This window comes from Anolis carolinensis, unplaced genomic scaffold (assembly GCF_035594765.1).
Source record: "Anolis carolinensis isolate JA03-04 unplaced genomic scaffold, rAnoCar3.1.pri scaffold_13, whole genome shotgun sequence".
In the NCBI taxonomy this organism is placed as follows: Eukaryota; Metazoa; Chordata; class Lepidosauria; order Squamata; family Dactyloidae; genus Anolis; species Anolis carolinensis.
The window spans coordinates 18104399-18120959 of NW_026943824.1; the positions used below are offsets into that span (position 1 = coordinate 18104399).

The 16561-nt window shown below is 40.6% G+C and overlaps 1 protein-coding gene across 6 annotated transcripts in view; it reads right to left on the bottom strand.

The window, feature by feature from the left end:
• Nucleotides 1-16561, bottom strand: part of iqck (IQ motif containing K) — a 64872-nt gene that overhangs the window by 4952 nt on the left and 43359 nt on the right. For 4 of the 6 annotated variants that reach the window (XR_010001124.1, XR_010001123.1, XR_010001122.1 and 1 more), the window contains 2 exons: nt 12084-12262; nt 8768-8891 (listed from right to left, as the gene is read on the bottom strand). Coding sequence is in view for 2 of the 6 variants with exons in the window: in XM_062964204.1 (XP_062820274.1) it covers nt 12099-12262 (164 nt within the window). In the remaining 4 variants the exon portion in view is untranslated. Of the gene's footprint in view, nt 1-8669; nt 8892-12083; nt 12263-16561 lie in introns of those variants that run through there. The other 2 variants (XM_062964203.1, XM_062964204.1) reach the window with 2 other exon arrangements.

Sequence of the window (16561 nt, forward strand, 5' to 3'; positions counted from 1 at the left end):
TCAATTATCCAACACTCACTTATCCAACGTTCTGGATTATCCAACGCATTTCTGTAGTCAATGTTTTCAATACATCATGGTAGTTTGGTGCTAAATTCGTAAATATAATAATTACTATATAGCATTACTGCGTATTGAACTACTTTTTCTGTCAAATTTGTTGTTAAACATGATGTTTTGGTGCTTAATTTGTAAAATCATAACCTAATTTGATGTGTAATAGGCTTTTCCTTAATCCCTCCTTATTATCCAACATATTTGCTTATCCAACATTTTGCTGGCCCGTTTATGTTGGATAAGTGAGACTCTACTGTACTAATAATAATAATAATAATTTTATTTCTTACCTGCCTTTCCCCAATAGCTCGAGATGGGTCCCAGCACAGTTAAAAACACACAAATACTATGCAGATTCTACAAACACACATTAGAATTCAGTTCCATAATAATAATAATAATAATAATAATAATAATATGTCCGACGTGTGAGCCAATACAACAGCCAGCAGAGTGTCTGCTGTGGACTCATCTTGTTGTGTTTCAAATAAATAATAATAATAATAATAATACTTTAGGGCCCTTACTTACATGGATAACCTCATTGACTGCAACTGATTTACTTATTACTGAAATCTGATGCAAAATCAAATTGTACTTGTGAGACTCTTAACTGCATTGCTATTATTGCCATGATCATTTCGCATGTATTTTTTTTTCTAATTATTGAGTTGTTAACACCATTTTTTTCTACAATGAACCATCAAATCCATGTTGTTTTCATCTGAGATGATCAATTCAAGAGGAAAGAACTGCATACGCGCATTGAGTAAATGTATACATAGTCATTGGGTTGCTGTGAGATTTCCGGGCTGTACGGCCATGTTCCAGAGGCATTCTCTCCTGACGTTTCGCCACATCTATGGCAGGCATCCTCAGAGGTTGTGTGGTCTGTTGAAATGAGGCAAGTGGGGTTTCTATCCCAGGGTGGGAGAAAGAACTCTTGCCTGCTTGAGGCAAGTGAGAAGGTTGCAATTGGCCACCTTGATTAGCACTGAATGGCTTCAAAGCCTGGCTGCTTCCTGCCTGGGTGCGGAGTAATGTCCAAGGTGGGAGAAAGAACTCTTGCCTGTTTGAGCCAAGTGTGAAGGTTGCATTTGGGCACCTTGATTAGCATTGAATGGCCTTGCAGCTTCAAAGCCTGGCTGCTTCCTGCCTGGGGGAATCCTTTGTTGGGAGGTGTTAGCTGGCTTTGAAGTAGTTGATTCATCAGCCTGGATACAGGTTCTTTCTCCCACCCTGAACATTATTCCACAGAATATATATATACACACACACACACACACACACAGTAGAGTCTCACTTATCCAACATAAACGGGCCAGCAGAATGTTGGATAAGCAGATATGTTGGATTATAAGGAGGGATTAAGGAAAAGCCTATTAAACATCATATTAGGTTATGATTTTACAAATTAAGCACCAAAACATCATGTTATACAACAAATTGGACAGAAAAAGTAGTTCAATACGAAATAATGCTATGTAGTAATTACAGTAGAGTCTCGCTTATCCAACATTAACGGGCCGGCAGAACGCTGGATAAGCAAATATGTTGGATAATAAGGAGGGATTAAGGAAAAGCCTATTAAACATCAAATTAGGTTATGGTTTTACAAATTAAGCACCAAAACAACATGTTATACAACAAATTTGACAGAAAAAGTAGTTCAATATGCAGTAATGCTATGTAGTAATTACTGTATTTACGAATTTAGCACCAAAATATCACGATATATTGAAAACATGGACTACAAAAATGCGTTGGATAATCCAGAGCGTTGGATAAGCGAGTGTTGGATAAGTGAGACTCTACTGTAATGCTATGTAGTAATTACTGTATTTACGAATTTAGCACCAAAATATCACAATGCATTGAAAACACTGACTACAAAAATGTGTTGGATAATCCAGAACGTTCGATAAGTGAGACTCTACTGTGTGTGTGTGTGTGTGTGTGTGTGTGTGTGTGTGTGTGTGTGTATATATATATATATATATATATATATATATATATATATATATATCGATATAGATATAAATCCCACTTGCCTAGTTTATCAGGGCCAGCTAACAACTCCCAACAAAGGATTCCCCCAGGCAGGAAGCAGCCAGGTTTGGAAGCTCCAAGGCCATTAAATGCTAATCAAGGTGACCAAATGCAACATTCACACTTGCCTCCAAAAAACAGCAGTTCTTTCTCCCACTCTGGACACTATTCCACAGATTTATGAACCCCACTTGCTTAGTTTCCAACAGACCTCCCAACTTCTGAGGATGCCTGCCATAGATGTGGACGAAGCGTCAGGAGAGAATGCTTCTGGAACATGGCCTTACAGCCCGGAAAACTCACAGCAGCCTAGTGATTCTGGCCATGAAAGCCTTTGACAACCCGTTCGACAGAGATTTATGAGAGAAGTTGATATAATAAAAAGAGGAAAAAGGGGGTTATGGTGGGTATTGCATGCTATCCAATATTCTAGAACTTGAAAAAATGCTGTATTTTTTCATTGTGAGCCAATGGTTGGGTAGCATTATATAAAGACTTGATTTGGGACTTTGCCCACGTGTTTGTGCGAGACTTTTTTTAAAAGCAAAATTGCACTTGAAACACTTTTTAAAATACAAAAACGCATAAGAGGAAGATGGCAAAAATGGTGAGCAATAAAGCCCTATTTTTTGGCTGAATATAGAGACTTATCTTTTTTTAGAGATGGAAATGATTTGGGGGGTGGCTTAAAGAAAGACTGACATAATATATTGAGTGGTTTCCATTTGTTTTCTTCTTTTAGACAGGAAGGGATCTAGCAGTCCTGCTCCCAGTTAATTCAATGGCCGTTGGGGACCTTAAAGACAGGGCTGGATCCTGCAAACACCACGTATGCGAACGCGGTCCATGCTTCGTCATGGTGGGAGGCCCACTCATTAAGCTATAATTTTCCCGGGAATCTATTTTTCAAATGAATTTGCTTTCGGAGCCAGTCTGTGGTTTGTCGCGTCTGATGTCGCCACTAACATAAATAAAAGTGTCGCGGGACATCTCTTAAAAGCATGTTTGCTTTAACTTGTATTGTTTTTTAAATGTAAACGTTCATAGAATATTTTTGCCTTTTGATGAAAGTCATGGCGAACATAGAGCGTCTGGTGGGCAACGTTTAACTCAACAATTTATTTGGATTCGGTTTCACAATACCGTATATACTCGAGTATAAGCCGAGGCACCTGATTTTACCACATAATAATAACAACAACTTTATTTTTATATCCCGCCTCCATCTCCCCGCAGGGACTCGGGGCGGCTAACACGGGGCAAAGCCCAAATATCCACAATAAACAAAATAAAGTACATCTATATATATAAAAGAGTGATGGCATCACGACGACCCACAAAACAACAAAACGACAGGCCCCCCAACCTCGAAATTTGACAACACAACCCATCATCCACGCCTCTAGGTTGATACAACAAAAAGAAAAGAAAAATAAAGTCCTAATTAGAGAGAGAGGAATAATTGCTTTTATCCAATTGCTGCCAGTTAGAAGGCTAAGCTCCTCCAACTTGGTCTCCTAGCAACCCAATAAAAAATAATAAAAAACCACTAAAAAATAATTAAAAACACTAAAGAATTAATACAATAAAATACTATAATAACAGAAAATCACTAAAAATAATACAAGAAAATAATAAAATATAATAAATAAAAATATAACTTACAATAAAATTAATAAAAAATGCAAATAACATCAAATAAAAATTACACAACAATTTTTAACCAATACCACCACCATTTTGCCACAGCAACGCGTGGCCGGGCACAGCTAGTTTACAATAAAACGAACATAATAGACGTATAACATTACATAGATTAAACCAGCATTTTCCACTGTTTCTTAGAGGATTGTGTCTCCTTTGTCAATAAAGCAAGGTGCACTGGTTTGAAGCCAGTAGAACTGGGCCCCATAGGGAAAATCCAAAATTATTTGAAGCCTGTGAATTTTTGGGACTATATGGCCATGTTCCAGAAGCATTCTCTCCTGACGTTTCGCCCACATCTATGGCAGGCATTCTCAGAGGTTGTGAGGTCTGTTGGAAACTATGCCAGTGAGGTATCTATCTATTTATCTGTGGAATGATGTCCAGGGTGGGAGAAAGAACTCTTGTCAGTTGGATTAGCATTGAATGGACTTACAGCTGCTTCCTGCCTGGGGGAAATCATCAGAGCACCTGATGAACCAACCTGGACACAACATATTATTTGAGAACACAGCAATGCTGGACCACTCTCGCAACCACCATGTGAAACGACACAGAGAAGCCACTGAAATCCACAAGAAGCATGGGAACAATTTCAACATAAAGGAGGAAACCATGAAAATGAACAGGATCTGGCTACCACTATTAAAAAAAAACTCCAAAATCAGGACAGTAAATCAGAAAACAAGGGAAATACCAGACAGGAAACAATCAGGTATAAGGTAGTGTGAATACTTAGATAACGTATATACTCGAGTATAAGCCGACCCGAATATAAGCCGAAGCACCTAATTTTACCACAAAAAAACTGGGAAAACATTGACTCCAGTATAAGCCGAGAGTGGTAAATTTCAGAAATAAAAATAGATTCAAATAAAATTACATTAATTGAGGCATCAGTAGGTTAAATGTTTTTGAATATTTACATCAAGCACAAATTTAAGATAAGACTCTCTGACTGATTAAATCATTATTCTCATCTTCAATGTAAATGTGCTTATGTATCCTTTTAATAATAATAGAGTAAAATAATACATGTAATAATAATAAATACAGGAAAATAATACATGTAATAATAGAGTAATAAGATCAGTAATAATAAGATCAGAGTGAAATAATAAATGTATTATTATTATTATTATTAATAGAGTAAAATAAATGTAATAGTAGCGACAATAATAGAGAAAAATAATACATGTAATAATACCAATCATAATAAAGAAAAATAATATATTCTTGAGTATAAGCTGACCCAAATATAAGCCAACCAGGACCCCCACCCGAGTATAAGCCAAGGGGGGCTTTTTCAGCCTTAAAAAAGGGGTTGAAAAACTAGGCTTATACTCAAGTATATACAGTATATGTAATTTTTTTTCCTAAATACCTTTGTTTCCGTATTACACCACTTGATTTTTCATAGATATGTAGACATCTACATATCTAGGAAACAATCGGCGCCAGTTAACACCTCCCAACAAAGGATTTCCCCCAGGCAGGAAGCAGCCGGGCCTTGAAGCTGCAAGGCCATTTGATGCTAGTCAACATTCACACCTGCCTCCGACTAACAAGTGTTCTTTCTTCCACCCTGGACATCATTCCACGGATATATACAGTAGAGTCTCACTTATCCAACATAAACGGGCCGGCAGAACATTGGATAAGCGAATATGTTGGATAATAAGGAGGGATGAAGCCTATTACACATCAAATTAGGTTATGATTTTACAAATTAAGCACCAAAACATCATGTTATACAACAAATTTGACAGAAAACATAGTTCAATACACAGTAATGCTACGTAGTAATTACTGTATTTACAAATTTAGCACCAAAATATCACGATGTATTGAAAACATTGAATACAAAAGTGCTTTGGATAATCCAGAACGTTGGATAAGCGAGTGTTTGATAAGTGAGACTCTACTGTATATGTAATTCTTTTTCTTAAATACCTTTGTTTCCGTATTACACGACGTGACTTTTCATAGATACGTAGACATCTGTACATATCTAGGAAACAATCGGCGCCAGTTAACACCTCCCAACAAAGGATTCCCCCAGACAGGAAGCAGCCGGGCCTTGAAGCTGCGAGGCCATTTGATGCTAATCAACATTCACACCTGCCTCCCAACGAACAAGTGTTCTTTCTCCCACCTTGGACATGCTTCCATGTGTATATATATATAAACCCCACTTGCCTAGTTTCCAACAGACCTCGCAACCTCCGAGGGTGCCTGCCATAGATGTGGGTGAAACATCAGGAGAGAGCCCTGAAAACTCACAGCAACCCAGTGAATTCTGGCCATGAAAGCCTTTGACAACACATATCTGAAGCCTGTTTAAGACAGTTTTGTATGTTGACCGATCTTGATTTCTTGTAAATGGTACCCATTCATTCCTTTGCTTGGATTAATAAGACAGGTAGGCTGTGTTTTGGACCGAAGCCATTGTCTCTGAGCGATGAGCGTGGGCTAGTGGCACACTGTCCTACTTCCCATTCACCTGCTTATACCATCTGGAGGAAAAGCTCTTTCCTCTCCGTCAGCCCGTTGAAAGGAAAGAAGGTCTAGGACAGGCATGGGCAAACCTGGGCCTTCCCAGTGATTTGGACTTCAACTCCCACAATTCCTAACAGCCTCAGGCCCTTTCCTTTTCCCCCTTATGCATCCAACCTCCACTGAAGTGTAATGCAGACATGCATCCACCTCCACTGAGGTGTAAAGCAGACTGACTACAAAATGGAGTTCTGAGTCTGAACATGCTCAGTACAATCAAATGTCTATAACCTCTCCCACACCACACACTTACTCCACTGAGGTGTAAAGCAGACTGACTACAAAATGGAGTTCTGAGCCTTAACATGCTCAGTACAATCAAATGTCTATAACCCTTCCCACACCACACACTTACTCCACTGAGGTGTAAAGCAGACTGACTACAAAATGGAGTTCTGAGCCTTAACATGCTCAGTCCAATCAAATGTCTATAACCCTTCCCACACCACACACTTACTCCACTGAGGTGTAAAGCAGACTGACTACAAAATGGAGTTCTGAGTCTGAACATGCTCAGTCCAATCAAATGTCTATAACCCTTCCCACACCACACACTTACTCCACTGAGTTGTAAAGCAGACTGACTACAAAATGGAGTTCTGAGTCTGAACATGCTCAGTACAATCAAATGTCTATAACCCTTCCCACACCACACACTTACTCCACTGAGGTGTAAAGCAGACTGACTACAAAATGGAGTTCTGAGTCTGATCATGCTCAGTCCAATCAAATGTCTATAACCCTTCCCACACCACACACTTACTCCACTGAGGTGTAAAGCAGACTGACTACAAAATGGAGTTCTGAGTCTGAACATGCTCAGTACAATCAAATGTCTATAACCCTTCCCACACCACACACTTACTCCACTGAGTTGTAAAGCAGACTGACTACAAAATGGAGTTCTGAGTCTGAACATGCTCAGTACAATCAAATGTCTATAACCCTTCCCACACCACACACTTACTCCACTGAGTTGTAAAGCAGACTGACTACAAAATGGAGTTCTGAGCCTGAACATGCTCAGTCCAATCAAATGTCTATAACCCTTCCCACACCACACACTTACTCCACTGAGGTGTAAAGCAGACTGACTACAAAATGGAGTTCTGAGTCTGATCATGCTCAGTCCAATCAAATGTCTATAACCCTTCCCACACCACACACTTACTCCACTGAGGTGTAAAGCAGACTGACTACAAAATGGAGTTCTGAGTCTGAACATGCTCAGTACAATCAAATGTCTATAACCTCTCCCACACCACACACTTACTCCACTGAGGTGTAAAGCAGACTGACTACAAAATGGAGTTCTGAGCCTTAACATGCTCAGTCCAATCAAATGTCTATAACCCTTCCCACACCACACACTTACTCCACTGAGGTGTAAAGCAGACTGACTACAAAATGGAGTTCTGAGCCTGAACATGCTCAGTCCAATCAAATGTCTATAACCCTTCCCACGCCACACACTTACTCCACTGAGGTGTAAAGCAGACTGACTACAAAATGGAGTTCTGAGCCTGAACATGCTCAGTCCAATCAAATGTCTATAACGCCTCCCGCACCACACACTTACTCCACTGAGGTGTAAAGCAGACTGACTACAAAATGGAGTTCTGAGCCTGAACATGCTCAGTCCAATCAAATGTCTATAACCCTTCCCACGCCACACACTTACTCCACTGAGGTGTAAAGCAGACTGACTACAAAATGGAGTTCTGAGCCTGAACATGCTCAGTCCAATCAAATGTCTATAACCCTTCCCACACCACACGCTTAAGCGGCTGAAGGGGGAAAAGGAAAGGGCCTGGGGCTGTTAGGAATGATGGGAGTTGAAGTCCAAAACACCTGGAAGGAAGTCCCAAAGTTTGCCCATGCTTGGTCCATGCAAGAAAAAATTAGGGAAAGTTTTCCTGCTTGGCCAACTCAGTGCTTTGAGACCTCAGTTCTAACCAAAGGCAATAAAACCGGAAGCTGATGTAGCTTTTATTTTATTTTAATATCAATAACTAGTCAACTGTCTTGCCAGGTGCTTTTTTTTCTAACGGATGGGAGTTAAGTCTCTCCTTTCTTTTGGATAATATATATATATTTATTAAATGTATTAATGTATGTATGTGGTTTTTTTTATAAATGTGCCCCCTTTCCCATCTTGCTGATGTCTGCCTACCATTTAACCTTGTACATTTGGGGGGGGGGGGGGGGGGGCGGTTTTCAAGACAATCAATGTGTACCATAATGACTGTACATAAGGATATGGAATTAAACAAAACAAAAAAAAACCCCGCGAATTGTAAAAGCATGGGCAAAAATACATTTTATTTTCAAAAACGCTGTTCTTAACAAACAAACAAAAACCCGAAACAAAATAAAAATAAAGGCTTTACTATTTACTTACAATGTTCTGGTCATTTTGGTTTTGGCTTGGTTTTTTTTTAAGTCAACGAGGAGCTTCTAATATTTGAAAAAGATTCTGCTGTGGATCGTAATCCTACTCACTGGATACTTTTCCTCTGTTCATCCTATATTTAATACAAAAGGGGACAGTGAGATACCAGGAATTTCAAAAATTGGGTTGCTGTGAGTTTTGCGGGCTGTCTGGCCATGTTCCAGAAGCATTCTCTCCTGACGTTTCGCCCACATCTATGGCAGGCATCCTCAGAGGTTGTGAGGTCTGTTGGAAACTAGGCAAGTGTGGTTTATTTATATACTTGTCCAGAATGGGAGAAAGAACTCTTGTCTGAATATTGCAATTGGCCACCTTGATTAGCACTGAATAGCCTTGCAGCTTCAAAGCCTGGCTGCTTGCTTCCAGGGGAAATCCTTTGTTGGGAGATGTCAGCTGGCCCTGATTGTTTCCTGTCAGGAATTCCCTTTTTTTTTAGTGTTGCTCTTTAATTACTATCCTGATATTAGAGTTTTTTAAAAACCAACATGTCGGACTCCACAGAGAAGCCATTGAAATCCACAAGCATGTGGATAATTTCAACATAAAGGAGGAAACCATGAAAATGAACAAAATCTGACTACCAGTATTAAAAAAAACTCTAAAATCATGACAGTAAATCAGAAAACGGGGGGATTCCAGACAGGAAACAATCAGGGCCAGCTAATACATCCTAACGAAGAATTCTCCAGGCAGGAAGCACCCATGCTTTGAAGCTGCAAGGCTATCCAAGTTGGCCAACCATTCACACTTGCCTTCAACAGACAAAGAGTTCTTTCTCCTACCCTGGCCATCATTCCATAGATTTCTATATACAGTAGAGTCTCACTTATCCAACATAAACGGGCCGGCAGAATGTTGGATAAGCGAATAATATGTTGGATAATAAGTAGAGATTAAGGAGAAGCCTATTAAACATCAAATTAGGTTACGATTTTACAAATTAAGCACCAAAATATCATGTTATAAAACAAATTTGGCAAAAAGTAGTTCAATATGCAGTAGTAATTACTGTATTTATGAATTTAGCACCAAAATATCACAATGTATTGAAAACATTGACTACAAAAAATGTGTTGGATAATCAAGAGGCTTGGATAAGCGAGGCTTGGATAAGTGAGACTCTACTGTATCTATCTACTGCAGAGTCTCATGTATCCAAGACTCGCGTATTAACGTTGGATAAGCGAGTGTTGGATAAGTGAGACTCTACTGTATATATTTCTCTATATATATTTCTATGTACACACACAGTCCATTTGCCTCATTCCCCACAGACCTTACAACCTCTGAGGATGCCTGCCATTGATGTGGGCAAAATGTCAGGAGAGAATGCTTTTGAAATGTGGCCATACAGGCTGGGAATACCACAGCAACCCAGTGATTCCGGCCATGAAAGCCTTCGACAACAGATTTCAAGTATTGTTCAATGTTTGTGAAACCTGTTTCCACCTTTTGAATCTGAGGATATATCAATAATTCCCAGAATAAAAGATCTTAATGTGGCCGCTGCAAGGTCTATTTACATCTAGGGCAGCCATCTTCCAACAGTTCCGGGGTATGAAAACAAGAAGTTTCTCAAATCTGGGGCTTCTTGTGCCCTATTTTGAAATGTAGTGGGCTTGGAAGGGATCACCATGACAGATCTCGATGGGGGTCTTGGGGACCACATGCAGTTCGTGGGCTAGGCATGAGCAAACTTGGGCCCTCCGGGTGTTTTGGACTTCGACTCCCACAATTCCTAACAGCCGCAGACCCCTTCCTTTCCCCCCTCAGCCGCTTAAGTGTGTGGTGTGGGAGAGGTTATAGACATTTGATTGTACTGAGCATGTTCAGACTCAGAACTCCTTTTTGTAGTTGTAAAGAAGTGTGATGACAGGGATGGAATCTTTTTGGATCCCACCGCTGCCACCAAATTGCGAAGGATTCACCTTCTACCTCTATGTATTCCACTTTTCAATGTTGTCGCTGCCACCACCTTTGAAAGATGCTTTGCTCAAATAATAAGCAACATTTGAAGAAACAGTAACTTGTTTATTTATAGCACAAAGCTTGATGGTTGCAAGAATGTTATATCTTGAGGTGAACGATGTTACTTCTGTACAGTAAATGTTGCAAGATTTCTCAATAGTTTCACTGAGCTTAGTATGGTATCAGCTTTATATTACTTGTTTCTTTCAGTTAGGAATACTGTCCTTCTTGAACTTAGTTGACCTGTACCCGATCAAACTTGGATTGGGGAGTTTAACTGGTTAACCCTAGTCCTCCTTGACTTAGGGATATAGCCTCAGCTCTTTAGTTATTCCTACTAAAGACTCAGCAACTTTAATTTTAGCCCTTCTCCGCTAAAACTCTCTAGCTGCTCAACTCCTCCCACAATCTCTTTTTTTCGATCACCCTCCTTTCTCACTGAACAGAACCAACTGTTCTGCTCAACCGACAAACTCCAACTGCCGAATTCCAACTGCTAAACTTTTGAATTCTAAGGCTTCCACCAGCAAGGTGAAGCCACGCCCCTTTTCCTGGCCATGCCTTAGAGGCTCCCAGCTTCTGTATAAGAATAGCTGAAATATATAACCTTAAACAGTCAACCCTAACATAGCAATCATGAATAAAACACAATGATCATGACATGTTTACAGTAGTCAGTCTGTTTTACACCTCAGTGGAGGTGGATGCATGTCGCTTAAGTGGCTGAGGGGGGAAAGGAAGGGGTCTGAGGCTGTTAGGAATGATGGGAGTTGAAGTCCAAAACCCCTGGAGGGCCCAAGTTTGCCCATGCTTGAGCTAACCACTGCATCACTTGTCTATTTCTAAAAGGCTCAACTATCATCTTGTTACAATAAATGAGCATTTGTGCTCTAATTGTGCCCCTTGACTACGAGGCAATACTAAGGTTATACTAGTGCAATGATGGGCAACCTTTTGCATTTGGTGTGTCAAAATTCACCAAAAAAACCTAGCATGACTTGGGTGGTGTGTCACTTTGAGAAAAAAAAACCCATAATTTCACAATATATATAGCTTAAATAACAAAAATATATAATTGTAATATATAACTGTATTTAATAAATCAAAAACTATTTACTACCATTATTTCCATGGTACCTCTTGCAGTTTCCACGCTGATTTCTCTCTATTGTAGTTTCAATGTAGTCATGAATAATGAATAATATAATAATAATATAATAGTAATAATATAATAATATACTACAATAATAATAGAATAATAATAGAATGATATTATAGATGATGCCTAGCCCCACACCTTTGGCAGCTGAGCCTAAAGGGAAGGCCCAGACTGGTTACTTGCTGATTCCTCAACAACTGCTGCGGCTGTGACCTCGGGCACAACGTCTGCAACCTCTGTCTTCTTGAAGATTTCCAGCACGGAAAATTTTGAGCGCTGTGGGCTGGGCCGGCCCGAATCTTCCAGTTTGATTCCCACTGTAAACAAATTTAGAGATGTATATGAACAGACGTGTACACGCACACATACACTTTCAGAACAGTACACTGAAATCTAGATGTGCTTCAACCACATCTCTCTTGAAACTGCCCTTTAGTTTCAGAATTTAGAAAAGTTAGAACTATAGGCAATAGAGTCTTAGATGTTGGAGGAACAATAACAAGTTTATTCAGGCACAGAGCTTAGCGGTTACAATTCTCACTTAGAGGCACTTTCATTAACAGTTCCAATATTAGAATAAGATGAGTCAAACTCCCTTAAAGTGTCTTTCTTTAACATAAAGTAGTCAGAACCTCAACCTCTGCCACTTTTAAACCGTAGTCACCCCTGTGATATACAATCGCAGATCCTCTGTTCCTTACTAGGACACAGAATACATAAAATAAGTCACCAAACTTATTTTAATCTGACTCAAATGAACAATTGAGTCTCCCTTGATCCCCTCAACTTAGGATCAATCTTCCCTGTGCCTCATCAGAGCACAGTCTGAATTCCTTTTTTAAACTCTGCACTTCTTCATCAAAACGGCAGTTGGCTCCGCCTACTTCTCCATGGCAACCAGCCTCTGAGTGCAGAGAAGCAATAACTGCAATATTCACCCTTTTAAAACTCAAACACACAATTAAGCATAATCAAATCAAAAATTCATACTTCATTACAGTATGCAACCAGGACTTCACATTCCCCAGTTCACCAATAGTCCAGTCAGAGCATCTCAGCTTGTATATATATTTTTTTTGGTATCTTTGTTTTTAGGCCTCTTCCTGGGGTTATTTGGGGTGCTGATTCAGAAAACTGCACTGGATAGACCACATCAGCTCTAGATTATTAACTATGGTTTTCTGTGGACGAGCAAATGGTGACTACTGGATGGTATATGTACTGTATCGAAAATTAGAGCTGTTGTGATCTATCCAGTGCAATTTTCCGAATCAGGACCCCAAATAACCAAACTAAATCTAAAGTTGACCAAAAACTGATTCGTAACGCTTCTGGTACTAATGTTGGAGAGTGGTCTCTGGTCAAAAAAAAAGTTGAGAACCACTGGTGTAGACTCTGCAGTGGGGTTACAAACTGTGAGGTTCTAGAAATAGTTAAACTGCTGCTCCCGGCAGCAACAGAGCTGATAGTAAGCAATGCTGGAAGGTGGAGTCCAATGTCATCCGGAGAGGATTCCTTGATGGCCACTCCTTCAGGAATTGCCCGCTGCTTGCCAACATCTCAGGCAATGGTCTTTCTCATCCCCTGCTTCCTGGACCTTTGCCTGGAGATTCCAAGATAGGGCATTTGGGCCGTCTCCATACAAAGCCCATACATCTCTTCCCAAAGGTTCTTCTCATTCGCAGTCAATGCGTTGGATCAAAAACCCGCGTGTTTGTCTTTTCCAAATTCCAGCTTGACTGAGGAATATCAACACAAAGAAAACGGACTGCTGAACTCTTGGAAATCACACAGCCTGTTTATTTATTTATCATTTATTTATCATTCATTGGGGCCGGGCTGTGGTGCAGCTGGCTAGTAACTAGCTGCTATAAATCACTACTGATCGAGAGGTCATGAGTTCGAAGCCCGAGTCGGGTTAAGCCTCCGACCATTAATACCCCAGCTTGCTGTTGACCTATGCAGCCCCGAAAGACAGTTGCATCTGTTAATTAGGGAAATTTAGGGACGCTTTATGCGGGAGGCTAATTTACAACACCATAAAACTGCCAGCAAAACACGAGGAAAGGAATGAGGAAGTACAGCCACTAGTGGATGGTGAAGCAACAGCTCCCCCTGTGGCCGGAATCGTGAAGCTGGAAAAATGTTTAAAATGCCTCTGAGTCTGTCTAATGTATGTTGTTTGTCTGTTGGCATTGAATGTTTGCCATATATGTGTTCATTGTAATCCGCCCTGGGTGCCCTTCGGGGTGAGAAAGAAGGGCGGAACATAAATACTGTAAATAAATAAATAAATAAATAAATTCAAAGGACAAGAGGAATGTCAATAAAAGAATAGTTTCTTGTCTGCAACGGTGCAAACGAGAATGTGGCCCATGTGATGGGAGAGTGGCGCACCAGCTGGAGAAGGCAGTGGGACAAAAAGGCCATAGTAGGGCTCTCCCGCCGGAGTAAACAATCATAAATGAACAAAAGCCCTGAATCATAATAGGAAAAAGCCTAACCTCCTACTCCGTATTCACATTCTGCGATACAAATGACAAGAAACCCACGGCAAAGAACTGACTGGTTCATTCAAGCTTGGGGCAAAATGCCTTGTTTCAATCTACTGCCTACAACTTCCTTTTTCTGTCGCATCCCAGTTGTCCTGCAACCTCCAGCATATCTCCTCCTCTATGAGGAGTTCCAGGTAATGGAGCAGCTCTTGAATATTTTATTTAAAGACCCTAAAAATCCCTTACCTAGATGACCCTTACTCAAAATTTTTGTTTTTCCATGAAAGTGTTGACAGGACATGTTCTGCTTGACATTTGCTCTTTGCTCACAATATAAGGTCATGCAAACTGCAGTAATGATTTGGCTGCTGGATGATGCATACGTGGGATGAACTATGAACATGTCACCTGAGGATAGTGCATACGTGGAGCAAACTAGGGACACTTCACCTGATGTGATGAGTAATAAGTTATATAAGTTACAAGGCAACTACGCATGTCCAAAAGGATTATAACAGTCAGCAAATTCCATTGTCAGTTAGTTTTCTGCGCATGCTTCTGTAAAATTGTATAAATTGGAAAGCCACTACAGGCAAGGGGTGGCATTGCGTTTTCTGGGCATTAGCTAACATTGTCACCTGCTCTTGGCCAAAAGTAAACTATCTTGAAGACAACTTCTGCTGTCAGTCTGCTTTCTTCACCCGTGTCCAAACGAAATTCCACAACACAGGCAAAAGGGTGCCAACTGGGCAACGTTTTGGGATTTATTTATTTATTGTGTCAGAAGCAAATTGAGAATACAGTTATAATGTATAAAAATACCCCATAAAGTTCAAAACTTGGCATTGTACTAAATGTCCTTTGACCAGAAGCTGACCACTTGGAGTGCCTCTGGTCTCGCCATGAGAAGGTCCTCCATTGTGCATGTGGCAGGGCTCAGGCTGCATGGTAGTAAGTGGTCTGTGGATCTGTTTTATTAATTAAAGAAATGTATGATATATAATCCTCCCGGGAATGTTTGGGGTTGGGCTGCAGCTGAGCTTGACTGATACCCAGCCAAGCTTTAAAAATCTATCTATATATATAAAAGAGTGATGGGATCACGGCAGCGGACAAAACAACAAAACTAAACACCCCACAACCTTGAAAATTGACAGCACAACCCCTCATCCATGCCTCTAGGTTGATACAACAAAAAGAAAAGAAAAATAAAGTCCTAATTAGAGGGAGAGGAATAATTGTTTTTATCCAGTTGCTGCCAGTTAGAAGGCTAAGCTCCGCCCACTTGATCTCCTAGCAACCCACTCAGCCCAGGGGACAGACAGAGTTAGGGCTCACTTAGGCCTCTTCCACACTGCCTATAAAATACAGATTATCTGATTTGAACTGGATTATATGGCAGTGTAGACTCAAGGCCCTTCCACACAGCTATATAACCCATTTATAATCTGAGATGACCACCAACCCCCAAAGTCAGACACGACTGAACTTAATGTCAGGGGAAAACCTTTACCCTTTACCTTAATTACCACCAGTTCCTCAATACTTTATTTCCCATACCACCAGACTTCGCCACAGCAACGCGTGGCCAGGCATAGCTAGTATATATATAAATCTGTTCTGTCCATTTCTACCTTAATAAAAACAGCAAAACTACTAAACCCAGAACCACGAAACTTGGCAACAAAACACATGGTCCTCCCCACTGTGTTTAGACAACAAAACCAAAATACAATTTGAAGTCCATGACCCTCAAAATCCCAAAATCCAAAAACAGCTATGTGCGCATGCGCGGGGATAGCCCCTGCCCCCACCCTTGAAAGACATACGGGTATTTCAACAGCGCGCGAGCAGCCCAACTGCCGTGGCAGATGGCTTGCCTCACGCTGGGGAAGATGATGCGTGTAGTGTCTCAGAGACCCCCGAGTCATGACCCCGTCGCCATTACGGAGCAGACCGAAGAAGAGATGGGTTTCTGCCATTTCCGCTTGATTCCGTTCCTTTCCAGATGTCCCCTGTTGACAGTTCTAGCCCACAGTTCATAAAAAAGGGCCTTGGCTCTCAGCCCGGTTCTCCAGAGAATGTTAGTTTTGACCGCAGATTGTTTTGGGAGGCTTCGCG